The sequence below is a fragment of the Astatotilapia calliptera genome, chromosome 22, assembly GCF_900246225.1.
Source record: "Astatotilapia calliptera chromosome 22, fAstCal1.2, whole genome shotgun sequence".
NCBI classification, from domain to species: domain Eukaryota; kingdom Metazoa; phylum Chordata; class Actinopteri; order Cichliformes; family Cichlidae; genus Astatotilapia; species Astatotilapia calliptera.
Window position 1 is genome coordinate 31,560,120 of NC_039322.1, and position 16,937 is coordinate 31,577,056.

Sequence of the window (16,937 nt, forward strand, 5' to 3'; positions counted from 1 at the left end):
AATGAAAAATGTAAACATCTATGTTTAGTGAACTTTGCAGTGTTGCTCTGTGGTGCAGCTACGACACCGTAGCAAAGTTTACACACTGTGTCTACTTGATCCACGTCTGACTCCGCGAACCCATAATGTTTCCACACCACTGAAGTTTTTTTACCTCTCTTTTCAACCAACAGCAGTCACTCTCCTCTCCAAATAACTTCTGCTTAGCTTTCCGAGCTTCCCTCGGGTCCTCTTAATTGTTGTGACGCGTATTCGAAATGCAGAGAGGTGCGCTCGATTTGCCACACGGAGCAGCGCGAGAGTAAAGCACGAGGGAGGTGCTAATAATCGGCTCGGTCATTTTTAATGATCGTTGAAAGCCCAGATCGTAATCGAGATTAAAATTCGATTAATTGAGCAGCCCTACTGTGGGGTAAGTCTGTTGAAGTTTAGCTTTCTATAGAAGCTGATTTCTGATAAAATTATCACACGTTAGACTACTAATCCATCTGATACTGAATTATATGACTTGGTGGTAGGGCTGGGCCATATTATACCATTCACGGTAATACCGGTTGAATGTTAGGCAACGATAAGAAAATGAAATATCGCGATAGAATATGGGTAAAACGCGCATGCGCAGTGCATTTGTTTTCATACGCACATGTCCGAAAAAGCATGGCGGCAACGGAGAATGAGAAGGGGGAAAGCGGATCGTTGAGTGAAATGGATGAACCAGAATTGGTTTGTAAAAATGGCGCAGCTTCAGTGATGTGGAACTGGTTTGGTGTTTGTCCGTCAGATACCCACCAAAGCACATTTTTTTTGTAGAACATGCAAGGGGCCGTCGTTATTACCGTATTTGTTGGACTAAGGTGCTCGTAAATCTGGAAGTAATCTGGGTCCTAAACTCCATCTCTTCAGATCCCAAAGTCAAATGAACACTGCAGCATCACTGAGAGTTACAAACTGTCTAAATTCTTTCATCTTTAATAAAACGATCAGCATTGCTGCTTTACCAGGTGTAACTATGAAGTTTGACATCCAGGCATCCATGAAAACAGAATTTATTACATTTAACGGAGTTAGAAGTTAGCGGAAGTTAGCTCGCTAGTTTTGCTTGTTACCTAAGCATGATATAGAGATTGACAGACCATGTGACTTTCGTGCATTGCTTTGTGGGTACCCGTGGCAACAAAATCAAAACACTGCATCAAGTGCTAGTATTTCCAGCACCGGTAATCATTAATTCTGCGGTTTTAATCCCTACTTGCATTTTATTTGCCCCAAAAACAGTGATGTACAAAACGACGGAGAACACAGCAGGGCCGTACAAAGACAGACTTGACGAAAAGGCAAAAAAAAGGACGAGGAAAAAAATCAAAGGCGTGAAAGGGTCAGACCCATACGAGCATACAGAGTGTAGTAAGGACGTTAGCGTGCTGCCCAACTTTCATCACGCACATATTTATTATTATATGGTCATAAGTGTGAGTTCATACACTCACAAAATGTTTAGTAACTTTAGATCCCTGCAACAAGCCCAGGTCCAGTTTACTTTGGTGATTTGGACTGTTCCATTTCACCGCTGTTGTTAATTTTTTTTCCTTTATCTCCTGTACAGGCTAACGCAATCTATTTGTCATTTCAGGTTGTAGTGTTACACAACATTTTCAGATCTAATAGAAGTAAAATGAGTGTTTTGTCATTCATTCAATTTATTGTCTTTACTTATAACTGGCATTATTGTTTCATTCTATTATAGAATCTTACAAGAAAGAGGCAAAATTGTATTTGATTATGCTTTATCACCTGCTTCGGTAAAAAACAAATCAACAATGCAAAAAAAAAAATAGCAAAGCAACATACTGGAAAACAGTTATTCATCACTTGCTTGCTTCAGTACAACACTTGGGCACATACATGCGGGACTTTTTGTGGCTGTTTTGATATCGCTCTCTCTCTTAACCGATCAAATCTGGCTGTGGTAGCAGCTTTAAACTCGGTATGACCCAGGTTGATAGAGGGCGGCCTAGTCTGGATCGCATTCCAGCATTTTGTAGGCTGGTTTTCCTACAAAACACAACAAACATTAGCCCGCAAAGCCACCGTGAACAAAGCAGCATAGCGCAACGAATTCAATTCAAATCAATATAAGACTTATTTGTAACCTACATCAACAATTATGTTATGATAAACTACGTAATAACTACTAGAAGACTTACCTTTGTGGAAATGCTTGGAGCAGACTAACATGTGAGCTGGAGTGTTCTGGAACGTTATATTTGGTCTTCGAATGGCTGCAATCCAGGCCATCCGTCGGCTCTTTGTTACTTCGGAAACACGGCTTAAACAATTTTTCTTCCGCGACGTAATCCGATAACAACCGATCTCTTTACCCGTCGGCTTCCCGTGGCTGTCATGCGACCGGCTATTGCAGTTAATAATACAACAGCTTCTTGCCATTTTTTTATGTTTCTTTTTATCGCTGAGTGACTGTTTTCATGTGAAAGCCTGCGTGTGCTAGTACCGCTTGCCACGCATTCCCAGAATCCTTTGCGGTTTTACCCCAGAATGACGTCACATTTTCAATCTCTATAGCACGTTCTGACTGAGAGATTTCTGAAAAAATTCAAGCGTACAGCTCTGCTATCACATCCAACATAAATGAAGACGGAGAACTAAACAGCAGTGGCGTTTGTAAGGTTACTGAAGTTGGGCTAGCTGGTATATAATGATGTGCTACGTGATCGCTAGTGACACAGCTATGTTAGCATAACATAAACCGTGAAGCTGCAGGATGAACCCTAACACGTTTCCACTCAATAAAAGTTAACGTGAAGGTTCTTCATGGTTAGAGACAAATGCAATCGCATGGCAGGATGCTGTAAACGGACCAAACTTCAGTCAGGAGAACAACTGAGAAAATCCATCCACAATAAAAGTTTAGTCATTAATATACTGCAACAACATGGGAATAGCAGCTGTGATAGAATACAGCATTAATGAATCAATGGTACAGAAGTGGAGGAAGCAAGAAGAATGAGTTTAATAAAGTTTGATTTATCTGACTGTTTTGTTTCGCTTAATGTGCCTTATAATCCCGTGCACCTTATGGTCCGAAAAATACGTACTGCACACTGCAGTTTAATGTTGCAAAGCACCTTTTTTTAACTTCAGTGGATATTATACATGGTTATGCTCAGGATATGTCAGCCCATTTCTACTGGAAATGCCTTTTGGTTAAACTTTCAGCAAGGAATTTGCATTTGCGCTGTTAAATGTTTATATAGGTTTAATGTACATAATAAACAGCTGCTTGTTTAAGTGAAAATAAATGGATGTTTTTTTGCACTAGTAAAGTTGTGGAGTTGTATTTTGTCTCGCAGAAATTATATCGTCAGTTATATCGTTATCGCAAATTTTCAAATCTATATCATGATATATATTTTTGGCCATATCGCCCTGCCCAACTCTCACAGCCTTATTGTTTCAAAATATATTGATGACATCTTCTGCACAGGAATTTTTAAAATACTGACCGTTCCAGTAAGGGCTGTTGGGATCATAATCCAGAAGTGGAAAGAACATCATTTTATGATAAACTGAACACGACTTGATGCTCCTTGCAAGGTTTCAGACAGAGGAGTGAAAAAAATGGTCAAAGGAGTTGTCCAAGAGCCAAGGAACAGTTGTGGAGAGAGACAGAAAGACCTGGAATTAGCAGGTACAATTGTTTCAAAGCAAACAACAAGTAAAGCACTGAGCCACGCGCACCACGCAGGACTCCAATGCTGAAGAAAATGCATGCTCACAAGTACAAGTTCAGTTATATCGTTATCGCAAATTTTCAAATATATATTGTGATAAATATTTTTGGCCATATCGCCCTGCTCTACTTGGTGGACTAGTGCTGGCATATTCCATTACTTCATTTTGGAGCTTTGCTCACTACAGAAAGGGAAGTGATGAGTGGCTGACTGAGGTGAATGTAAAGAGATTTGTCTGGCTGTGTGGTTTCAGTCTGTAACTACTGTGCAAGGTCACATCGTGTTCAAATTTGTGACTGTTGTATGTCACCATTTCATGGTGTCTGCTCTCACAGCTTCTTGTGTTTTCCTTTGTAATTCCAGCAGAGTGCAAAGCTCCAGCACAGTAAAGAAGAACCCCTCAGTAAAGGCTGACTCTTCCAAGTACATTACAGCATCAGCACCCTGCCCTGACTAGTACCATCAGCCATCTTCACCTCAGTCATCCACTCTCAGGTATCTCTGATAACCTTGTCAAGCAGACTTTGATTTTAAGAGCAAAGTGTCCTGTAATGGCCATACATTAAATGAATGTAAAAAATAAAGAAGTTAAAATGTACATAAAGACAAGTGAAACATATCCGCAAATGTGACCTTGTCAGACTGCATGCCACCGATTGGCTAGTCAGTGGCATCACTCACCTTCACGAAAATCAAAACCGCCAGACAACAAGACAAATGGCTGCACAACAAACAACACTGTGGTCCCTGAGGCTGACAAAAAACCACAGACCAAGCAACACCAATGTCATTGCCTCGACATCCTGCTTTTATTTTGTCATCTGTGTCACATACAAATGATGTAACAGGACATTTGGCTGCGTTGCTATAATGACCCCACGCACATTAGGTGGTACTTGATTGTAATAGAAAATGAGCCAAATTGAGTAGGTATTGTTGGAAAGGGTACGAAAGCCCTGCTCGGCTCAACTCGACTCGACTTCACTCTGTTTCAGCCGTTTTCCATTACCTCAGTGTGCTTGGGGTTATTCTAGCAATGTGGCCAAAAGTCCAGTGACATTATTTGTATCATTTGTGTCTTTTGCTATATGCAACACAACAATGGAGAATGTCAAGTCAATGCTATACCTACTGCTCAGTCTCTGGGTGTTTGTCATATAGACCTCAATTACAGTACAGCTTCCCACAGCTTGGCCACAACCAAGACCAAAGCCCAAAACGAACTCAGAGTAGCTTCCAGTGTTGCTCTGAGAGTGAGCCTTTCCCCTATTCCACCCAGACTGGATCTGATTAGGTCTCAGAGGCAGGCTCTAGTGTCTCATTAAGAGGTGAACATAAAAATGGGCTGTTGTGACTGTTTGTTGTTGTTCATTTGTCTCAAATATAAAGAGTAACTTCTGGTTCTGCCAATGAAAAAAAGGTTTACTGCTGAAGCAACTTTCAGATTCACTCATAGGCATAAGGCTATATTTTCTAGGGCTCGCAAAATTTCAAAATCCCTGGTAGCCCTTCGGGCAGGGACTCTTCAGTTTTTGGTAGCCCAAAATAAATTTAAGTAGCCCGAATAAAAAAGAGAGCAATTTTTTGATTGACGTTTTGTTTCCTGTTTTGTTTCCTTTACAATATTATACTTTAATGTATAATAAAGGAAACAAAACATTAATCAAAAAATTGTTGAAACACAAATTACAACATTGTATAAAAATTACAATCATCAACTCAAATACTTGGTTCTAATTGAACAGAAATTTCTATGAACTTGTAAGAACTGTGTAGGACATGAATCAGTCTGTGTCAGATCCTGAATTTGAAATTTGCACTGAAGTCACGGGTAAGAGGCAAGTGGAACCAAGATCTAGGACATTTGCTTTTTGAAGTTTGCAAAGACTGCTAAATTTTGCCAGTGGTAGTTCACTCTTTGCAACATAGTACGCTGTTCTAAACAGATCTTTCAGGTTTATTTTTAGTATGTTATTTTCAATTGGTGTTTGTTCCGGGAAAGATACTGCAGACTGAGCAATAATGCATTTCTTGCATTTCTCATGGGTTCTAATGGGGGCCTTTCTTAAAATTACTGGTCCCAGTAACAAAGGCGCTTGTCGACTCAGAAATCAAGGGAAAACCAACAACACACCCGGCAGAACATTATGTTATTTACACGGGTGCACATAAGTGGTCCGCAGGTACGCATTCGCTGTCAAAATAAAAGACGCACCAGATAAGAAGTTGCAACGCGCGTTTGCGTCCATATAAAAAGCTGTTTTTGTCCACTAGAGTGGGATTTTCACGGCACATTCTGCACCACATCTCTGTGCGTTCATTATTTGTTTGAAGCCAGCTCACCTCCTGCAACCACTTTTCCGAGAATACGTGCTTCTTTTGTGGTTCGGACTCCTTCTGACATTTCTTTGGAGGTGGAGGAACACCAAAGTAATTGCTTAAAGGAGCTTCTTCGACATCTTTAAGAGTTCTAAACAAATGTCTGTCCTCCTCCAGAAAAACTTCTCTTGTGCGTGTTTTTTATTTTGACAGCGAATGCGCACCTGCGGACCACTTATGTGCAGCCCTGGTTATTTAGCTCGTCATATTGCAGCCACAGAAATTATTTTGTCCATGAAACCATAAAGCTGCACTTTCTTTTTGCCTTATAGTCTGATTTGTCATAACTTCTCCGTTTTGTGGTAAGCTTTTTGGCTGTCACTTCTTCACCCTGACCTGTCTTATTTGGCTCAGCAGAACTAAAATATATATCCTGCTGCTTTTACACACTCACTCACATAAGCTCAGCGATTCTCTGCGCGATCAACCTCTCACATGTTTAAGCTTGCTGCGGGAGATTTCACTTGTCATGTTTGCATAGTAAGCTAACGATTAATAAGACGATGTCAGAGGAATTGGTGCACAAATTATCATCACTCACCAATCAGTGCTGTCGCTCTCTATACACAGTTCACACGATTGCAAAGTGAAAGCAAAAAAACAAGCGCAAATTCAAACGCGATTTCAATATGTCACATATTGACAGTGGCTCACCGATGCCAATGACATAATTACCCAGCTACATTTCCGAAAGAATGCAAAAGCATTGACATATATTTTTCCTTCCTACGATAGCCCGACGGGCAGGGCAGAGATAGATTTTGGTAGCCCGACTGGAAAAATCGCTAGCCCGACGTCCCGGGGCTAGCGATTTTGCAAGCCCTGTTTTCATTTGCACTTTAAGTTTTAAAACTGTTTATTTATTCGTTTAATTAGAAAATTATTTTGAATGTATTTATTTTATCAAGACATTATTTATCCGATTTCTATTTTCCCATTTTGTCCTGGTCTCTTTTGCTGGAGTAAAATTGAATTATTCATTATTTTTGTGTTATTAAGCCTGACTTGAATCTTTCAATTTCTACTTGAAGTTTGATTTGTTCCATGTATTGTTAACCTGTTTGGCATTTTGTTTTATGTGCAGGTTCACTTGCACATAATAAATAAATGTCTTTGTGATTCTTGCATTGCATCATCATGTTTATTTTACAAGGTTTTAGCTGTTAAAATCAAGTACATTTGATTTAGTTATTAAATATAAATCACCTGTACTGAATAAATTGATGAGCAACATCAGTTTATTCAATACAGTGTTAATATCTGAGTGGGCCCCGAGCCACTTTGTGGTGGAAAAGTTAGGCCCCGAGGTAACAAAGGTTAAGAACCCCTGATATAGAGGGACTGTGGTGTTGGGTTTTGTACAGCCATTTCCCCTGTTGCCGGGTTTCATAAATGGGTTGCTTGCTTGGAACACTGGCTGAACCGTTATTCAGACAGTACCTGGTACCAGGTAATCCCACCTAATACAAAACCCCAAAATTGAATTAAGTCGAGCCAAGTAGGTACTAGTGGAAAAGAGACATTACGGAGCTGAGAAGTGGCTATAGTGAAGCTGGAGTAGTGTGTGTGCCTCAAGAAGGTTCGTGTGTGTGTGTGTGTGTGTGCGTGTGCGTGTGCGTGCTCGCTGCAGCAGTTTTCCATGTCGAAGTCTGCCCAGATGCCACTGTCCAACATCACTGTGCCAAAGCCCTCGATCTCCAGGGTGCCCAGCAGCATGGAAGGCATCAACCATGAGCTGGAGAAGGTCTTCATTAAAGACAATGGAGATAAGGAGGAACTTAAGGTGGGGCTCAGTTTCCATTTTCAGCATGGTATTTTAGTAAACCTGTGACTTGTGTCACTGCCATCTCTTGACTGAGCTTTGAATCTTATATTGTTTTCTCTGCAGTCCCTGGAGGTTCCCGATGGGCGACGAGCACCTTTCCCTCCACAGCAGCGCAGCAGCAGCACCCGCAGTGTGGACACCCAGACCCCCTCAGCTCCTGGCCGGTCCAGCAGCTGCTCTAGCCTGTCACCATCCCCCTCGCCAGCCTGCCCACTGGGATCACATGATGGCAGTCCTTACTCCACAGATGATCTACTATATGACCGAGATAAAGGTAAGCAACGCTAAGGTCCTACTGAAGTGTCCACAAAAAGTAGCTGCTGGGGTCAAGGGATTTGTTCCTATCCTGACCAGATCCTGGAGGAGATCACTAAAACTCTACAGTATTGCAAAGGAATGGAGTAAATCAAATGTAGACCATAGCCTATATTGGCTATGTAACATCTTTTGATGATAATGGAAACTTAAACCTATAGAGGCGTGAATTCAAAATTCTCTGCCACTAGTCCATTTTGGTGACATTTCATTGCAGAAACTCAAATTGTTGTCAGCAGTTTGTATGGCCTTCATGTGCTTGTATGCATGGGGGCATACTCCTAATGAGTCAACAAATGGTGTTCTGGGGGGGATCTCCTCCCAGATATGACCCAGGGCATCACCGGGTTTCTGGACTGAGATGTTCTGCAATTCGATGGCGTCAGATGGACCAAAACATAATGTCCCAGTGGTCTTCTTCTTCATTTAGGTTAGCGGAGCATGGAAGCCATTCTTTCATCCTCCAGGAACTACCTGCATATTCTGACCACATGAGCCTGGACATTGTCATGCACCAGAACCAGCTGCACTAGCATGTAGGGTCTGAAAATGGGTCCAGAGATGTCATCCCAATATAATAGCAGTCAAAGTGCTGTTGCCAAGCCTGTAAAGGTTTATCCATCCCTCCATCCATATACTGCCCCATACCATCACTGACCCACCGACATACCAGTCACTTTGTTACGGGCAACATTCAGAAGCGCCTTGAGGCGACTTATGTTGTGATTTGGCGCTATATAAATTGAATTGAATTGAACATTCTGTGGCTTCTCCAGACCTTTGCATGTCTGTCACATGTGCTCAGGGTGAACCTGCTCTTATCTGTGAAAAACACAGAGCACCAGTGGTGGACCTACCAATTTTGATATTCTGCGACAAATGCCAGTAGGGCAGTTCTAGTGCTGGACACTAGATGTCACCAGATATCACCTTATGCTACCGGGAGTGACACTGACCCCAGTCAACTGCAAAACAGACAGAAAAAAATTAGGAGCAAAGAATATCAGTTGCCTCCACCTTTAAAACCATTCTTGTTTTGGAGGTTGTGTAATAATATCAATGACGATAGATTAAATAAATACATTTCAGGTAGATGCCTGTGTATTGTAAAAGTCTTCTGTGCTGATTTGAACTGAGTATGTCGTTTGTTCAGTCTCTCAGTTAGTGTTGCGCTCAGTGCATGCCTTACTGTACATCATGTCATTAACACAAACATTTTAAAGGTGATAATTTAGGACTTCAACAATAATCCAGACAGCAACATGGGTTGAGCATCTTAGGGATAGTTAGTTGTGTTGGGAATTAAGCATTTGTCCAATTTTTTTGTGTTATATATGAAAGAAACATCAATATCTGATGACAAGACTTATGAATCGCGGTCCAGCAGTGGGGAGTTTTTTGCAGTTCAATTCAATTTTATTTATATAGTGCCAAATCACAAATCGCCTCAAGTAGGCAACACCTCAAACAGTAAAGCTTCATCCATATCAAAACCCAGCAATAGGCAGCAGTACTTGTCCCTGTACAATTCACAGAACCGTCTAATCCACATCTGACTACCACCAAGCCCACAAGCACCATAACATAGTTTGTTACCTGAAATTGAACAATAAAAAAGGGTTGGAGCAACCTGTCAAAGCTATTTACACTGAAATGAACTTTATACTCAGGTTTTTACTTTTACTGTTTCACAAGGAGTTAAAAAGTAAATGTCCACAATTTAGACTTTAGTTGCAAGATATTTTATTAAAACAATTTAACAAAAATTTAATAAAAGTACAGTTCGGTGTATAATAATCAAATTAACTGAATTGCATTTATCTAATTAACATAGTCTGAGCTAATGCTAATTATGTTCTGATCCTTTTGAGGAGAATGGTTGGAGCGAATAAATGGATGCACTTATCTCTGTATACCGAGTTGATGATAACCACCCAACAGGAAACCGGCATACCCTTGTCATTCAGTGGCCGTATGGTGTAAACCAAAATCCTTCTGAATTAATCATCTAATGTGGCAAAAACTGAGCAGAGGAAAAGCCAAAAATATACAAAACCAATTTGCAGGTTCACAGTTTGGCATCAGTTGATCACTCCAGCGTTGGAATTTGCAGCTGTGACCTCTTAAGATCCCATCTTCTGAACTGCTCATCTCGCAGAAGACAAAAGGGAAGAACCTCATATCTTTTAATTCTTAACAAAGTCACATATGCTTCTAATTGACTTCATGTTTCATTTAGTTTATGTAATTGTAATTAAATTAGATTTGTCTTTAGCATATTCTCACATGAGCCTTCATTTTAAAATAATCCCCCTTTTAATTAAAATACAGAGGAATACTTTCTTTCTTGTTTTTCTCTTTAAAACTCTGTTTTTGTCAATCACAGTATACCCAGTTAGACTTTTTGATAAGTCACACATTTTATAAGTCAGACACACACATAGAATCTTTATTATACTTCGGTTGACTTTTAGCAAATAGGGATAACAATAATAATAAATCTCCAGGGTGGGCCATTTATATGGATACACCGTAATAACATGGGAATGGTTGGTGATATAAAGTCCTGTTTGTGGCACATTAGTATATGTGAGGGGCAAACTTCTCAAGATGGGTGGTGACCATGGTGGCCATTTAGAAGTCGGCCATCTTGGATACAACTTTTGTTTTTTCAATAGGAAGAGGGCCATGTGACACATCAAACTTATTGGTAATGTCACAAGAAAAACAATGGTGTCCTTGGTTTCAACGTAACTTTATTCTTTCATGAGTTATTTACACGTTTCTCACCACTTATAAAATGTGTTCAATGTGCTGCCCATTGGGTTGGATTGTCAATGCAACCCTCTTCTCCCACTCTTCACACACTGATAGCAACACCGCAGGAGAAATGCCAGCACAGGCATCCAGTATCCGTAGTTTCAGGTGCTGCACATCTCGTATCTTCACACCATAGACAATTGCCTTCAGATGACCCCAAAGATAAAAGTCTAAGGGGGTCAGATCGGGAGACCTTGGGGCCATTCAACTGGCCCACGACAACCAATCCACTTTCCAGGAAACTGTTCATCTAGGAATGCTCGGACCTAGCACCCATAATGTGGTGGTGCACCATCTTGCTGGAAAAACTCAGGGAACGTGCCAGCTTCAGTGCCTAAAGAGGAAACACATCATCATATAGCAATTTCAAATATCCAGTGGCCTTGAGGTTTCCATTGATGATGAATGGACCCACTATCATTGTTCCCCATATACCACACCAAACCATCACTTTTGTTGTTCCAACAGTCTTGGAGGGATCCATCCAATGTGGGTTAGTGTCAGACCAATAGCGGTGGTTTTGTTTGTTAACTTCACCATTCACATAAAAGTTTGCCTCATCACTGAACAAAATCTTCTGCGTGAACTGAGGGTCCTGTTCCAATTTTTGTTTTGCCCATTCTGCAAATTCTGTGCGCCGATCTGGGTCATCCTCGTTGAGATGCTGCAGTAGCTGGAGTTTGTAAGGGTGCCATTTGTGAGTAGCTAATATCCGCCGAAGGGATGTTCTACTAATGCCACTCTCCAGTGCTACGCTGTGGGCTCTTGCTGAATGAAGCTAGGACAGCCACTGATGTTTCTTCATTAGTGACAGTTTTCTTGCGTCCACATTGTGGCAAATCCAACACTGAACCAGTTTCACGAAACTTAGCAAGCAGTTTGCTAACTGTAGCATGGGAGATAGGTGGTCTCGTAGGGTGTCTTGCATTGAAATCTTCTGCAATGACCCGGTTACTGCGTTCACCAGATATAAACACGATTTCGATCCGCTCCTCACGTGTTAACCTCTTCGACATGTCAATGGCTGTGAACAAAGAGAAACTTGTAAATAACTCATGAAAGAATAAAGTTACGTTGAAACCAAGCACACCATTGTTTTTCTTGTGACATTACCAATAGGTTTGATGTGTCACATGGCCCTCTTCCTATTGAAAAAACAAAAGTTGTATCCAAGATGGCCGACTTCTAAATGGCCACCATGGTCACCACCCATCTTGAGGAGTTTGCCCCCTCACATATACTAATGTGCCACAAACAGGACTTTAATATCACCAACCATTCCCATTTATACAGTGTATCCATATAAATGGCCCACCCTGTATATATCTTGTCCTTTGTGCCCGTTTAAGAAATGTTGATTTTATGAAATATCTGCTTTTCATCTTATTATCTTTGAAAGAAACCAGTACAAAATTGACATGGCACAAAAAGGGCAAATATGTGCTTTGCAATGGAACGATATTTATGCAGTGCTTTTATTTTCTTACTGACCCCTCAAAGAGTTTCAGACATATAAAGGCAATTTTATATTCAGTGTAGAGTGTTTTAATTTATACACGTTCAGCACTTTATGTACCATCCATGGAGAATTTTGAATCACCCATTAGCCTAACATGTCTTTGAACTGTATTCTGTAAGTATCTGTGTTCTCCTGAAAAGTTGAGAGGAGACACTTGAATTTGCTCACCAATGAGATAATATCTCAGGAGTTTTGGTAGAAATCGAAACTTTAATCAGTTATTATATAAAATATGCATTCACAGTGGATCTGTGTCATTTGAGCAGATGACTGCAGAGAATAGTCTTTACTAATCAATCCCAAAAAAGATAAAAGCATCATATTTCTGTTTTCAGACAATGGAAGCAGCTCACCGCTGCCAAAGTTTGCCTCCTCACCCAAACCCAACAACAGCTATATGTTCAAGCGGGAACCACCAGAGGGCTGTGAGAAGATTAAAGCTTTTGAGGAAATGAGGTATAGATGCTTTGATACTTATACTGAATTTCCTCAGTACTCTGCTGCCCCCTTTAATTCCGCTGAACATGTTTTTGTGCAGCTCCAGGCAGTCCACATCGGCACCCCTCTTCTCCTGCCCTGACAAAAACAAAGTGAATTTCATCCCAACGGGTTCAGCTTTCTGTCCCGTCAAACTCCCTGGCTCTTTACAACTCACCCTTGCATCAGAGCCCGAGGAAGACGAGGACAGCAGGGAAGCAGGTTCTGGCTCTGACCCACACGGAACCACGTCATTCTATGGTGTCCCTACTCAGGTGTCCACGAGCACCAGCACAGATGATCCCCCAGAGGAGCCTGCCTCACCCTCAGAGACATCAGAGTCCCAGACAGACAGCCCGGCCATCAGCTAGACCTGAGCAGAGCTGGCCTCTGTCTCTGGGATGTACACTTGCAACCATCGAGCACCACCACTGACTTTCTCACCAACACCACCTTCTGCTCCACCAGGGGGTCTCTATCTCTCTGTGCCCACTGTCTCCGTTGCCCTTCTATCTTTGCATGGCGTAGCAACAGTGTCCAGAATATCCACCACAACCAATATGATTTGCTGCCTCAACCTCCTGTCCTGCATAATAAGTGAGCTGCTGTTGGCAGGAAGAGACCTGACAGTTCAAGGGTTCATATGCAGGCGTAGTGAGGAGTGCAACACAATGGATCGGGGAGGGGCATGCATTTTAAGCTGGTAGTGTATTTCTGATGAAATGATGTGTTGTGTTCTGTTTCAACATTCACAGTATGAATAAGCTCTTTAAACATGTATATCCACATATAGCTCTATAAAAAGAAAGAAAAGTCTTTGTTTAAAACTCTATGGCTGTGTTATAAATGGAACAGGAAAGACAACAAGAACAGGATGATGTTTACACTGTCCAGGTCATGTTGTTGAGCTTTGTCTTAAATGCAACAAGGAAAACGTTGGAAGAAAAGGAGAAAATGGCCTCAAATGGTTACACGGTGTCAGATCTTGCTTCAGGTATTTCACAATCGGAGTCTATACTCAGGTAATTTGGAATGTATGTCCATAAAAAGCAGAACAGATTCCCTGACATTTATTCCCTCACATTTTCATTAATATACGAATCACTCTTTTCTGTTCAGTGACTAGACCTGAGCTCATGGCTGCAAATAGTGAAGGCTGTTGTGACCTCTGCCATGTGTTGTTGTGGATGTACTGATGGGGTTGAGCTTGCCTGTTAAGCTTAATGATAATGTGATTGGCTGATGGTGGAGCAAAAGCAATGAGGATGCAGTAACACTATGTGAAAGTATGAGGAAAATGTTCAAATGCAACCTGTCTTTGAGGAAATAAAACTTTGAGGACGTAAAACTGGCACTGGATTGGCAGATTAGACCGCTGCTCAAAGGGTAATTGCGGTTTCCACCCAAAATATTGTGAGCAGCATAAACTTGTTTTTATTTATAACCCAGATGCGTTACCACAACATTTTTTAAAGTTTAGTTTTCCACATCTTAGAATATATTCAGTCAAGCCTGGAGGTTTGACACAGCAAGCTTGCTGTTAAGTGACAGACCTCACTACTCCATAGGACACAGAGATGATAAAAAGCTGGATAAAACCAGGAGAGAATGATTATTGGACTTGTGATTGTCAGATCCAGACAGAGAGAACTTTAAATAGTGGACCACATCTACTGAATGTCTAAATAGGGAATTCAGAGCTCTGGAGATGTTCCAGTTGTCAGCCGCCACATGGAGGCAGTGTTAAATGTATGGAGCTATATCTCTTAATGATTATGGGTTGCTGATTGCATCACTTCCAAAAGACGTCAGCCCTTTTCAGGCATGAGCTACGTGACCTTACTGTTTTTATTGCTCTGTAGAAGTGACAGCAGCATTCTTTTGGATCGCTACAGTGACTCCCAAAACCTGGAAAGTAGTTTTTCCTCTGAGTGAGCTCTGTAGTATCTTCATTTATAGTTCAATCCAAGCTTTCAAACAAGCAGCAACTGACCTATGCATAGCACTGTTTTCCAGAAGCAGCATGCTTTTGGCGTGTTGATGGACTGCAGGTAAGCATGTTCCCACAGGGTCTGTATTGTTCTAATTCTGACAATCTTTCCAAGTGTATGTCAAGAGCTACAAAACATGCCAGTGACAGGCAGCTTTTGCCCTTAACGAGTAAGTTGTTTTGTTGCCCCCAGGTGGCCAAAATTAAGAAAAAAGCGTAAATAAATATATAAATCCAGGTAAATTGTGACTGACAGATCAAAGTCTGATTTTCACTATTCATGACGCCTGGTCTGGGATGACGCAGTTCTTGTGCAAGTTAAAAATGAATATTTGTACAACCTTTCCCTCCACTCTGCACTCTGGTAAGCTTCGAAACTTACTGTTCTAATGAAATCCATTCCATGAGATATGAGCATGAGAGGTGATTGATTCCTAAATTATGTTTGATCTTTGTTTCTGTACTCAGACTTTTGGTTGCAGCTACAAGAGCGCCTTCTGCTGTATGATGCATAGAGAAAGCATTACACTGGCCGGCCTCGTTTTCACTGTTATTATTATTATTATGGGATGCTGTAGGCACCCTGATGCTACCACCAAACTACAATACCATAGCATTTCATGTTTTCTGTGCAATGTTACAAACAGACATGAACATGGCCAAGTGTAAATAACCAGTGCATTTTCATCTTACTCATCATTTCTTTGGATAACTGGTGTATTTGTTGAATCCCTGTATTGACACTCCTTTTGTATATACGTTATTTTGTATATACAAGGCTTTTAAGGAGGTTCAATGTCGTGGTTTCTAAAGACATTTCAGCACCTTACCAAGAATTTTAGCTTTCCCAATGTTCCACATATACTTGGCATTGGTAACCTAGATGTGTGCAATAATAGGAAAAAAAATTAAAAAGAAAAGGTGTTGTCTTTTCGTTCTTTGACACAAATGTCTCATCTCACATTCCTTTGGTTTTGAGCATGAAGGCTGAATCAGCAAGAAGTTTGTTGTTAAAGCCATCAACTGATACAAAACCAGCAATGACCAGAGCACACCACTGGCAGGTCAGAGTGTTCATCAGCTCCTCTTTGTGTAACCAGTAGTGTCAAAGTTCATGCACAATGGCAATAAAGGAAAAAAAAAAATCTGGATTTTGTCTGTTCATTTTTGTGTGTCATACAGGGTTTTATTCATCACAGCTGTGAAATGTGTGATGACATAAGGAACTTTTTTTCTTTTTCTTAGTCTTGTACAGGTCATTAGAAATCAAGAGTTAGCTATCTTATGGAGCTGTTCGGCACTTCGGGATTGGTGGGAAAATATAATGGTGGTAATTTTCAGTGTTCTAAAAAGGAGATTTGGTATCTCACCAAAACTGTCCATACTTGGTATAACCACAGAACTTTCTGGTGGAGATTTTTCCAGTTATACAAAAAGATGGATTATTCTGGCTCTTACTACGGCCAAACGGGTCCTGCTAAGACATTGGTGGAAAAAGAACCCCCCTCCCTATGAAGAGTGGCTAAAGACAATGGCTAAGTTGGCGTCCTACGAAAAAGTGACTTATGGTTTATTAGACAAATTGCATCAATATGATTGTATTTGGTCCCCTTTACAAGCTGGCTTTCTGTAACTTGAGGAACAGAAGAGTAATGACAGAGTGGTGGTGTGGGGATTGGTGTGCGAAGAAAGAATAGGATAACTTTGTTTTTGTTGTTTTTGTTTGTTTGTTTTTTTAAACTATTTATTTATGTAGTTATCCTTAAGTTCTGTTATTGAAGTTTAAAATGAAATAAATAAAAATTGTTGATGACAAAAAAGAAATCAAGAGTTAGCTGAAGCAGGTAGGTCTTCGTGTGTATC

The 16,937-nt window shown here is 40.8% G+C and overlaps 1 protein-coding gene across 1 annotated transcript in view; it reads left to right on the top strand.

The window, feature by feature from the left end:
* Nucleotides 1-16,225, top strand: part of glcci1a (glucocorticoid induced 1a) — a gene marked incomplete at its 5' end in the record, with an annotated part of 30,643 nt that extends 14,418 nt beyond the window's left edge. The window contains 4 exons of the mRNA XM_026155744.1: nt 7,762-7,911; nt 8,017-8,227; nt 12,943-13,063; nt 13,146-16,225. Of these exons, the coding sequence (XP_026011529.1) occupies nt 7,762-7,911; nt 8,017-8,227; nt 12,943-13,063; nt 13,146-13,455 (792 nt within the window). The remainder of the gene's footprint in view (nt 1-7,761; nt 7,912-8,016; nt 8,228-12,942; nt 13,064-13,145) is intronic.
* Nucleotides 16,226-16,937: the final 712 nt, after the last annotated feature.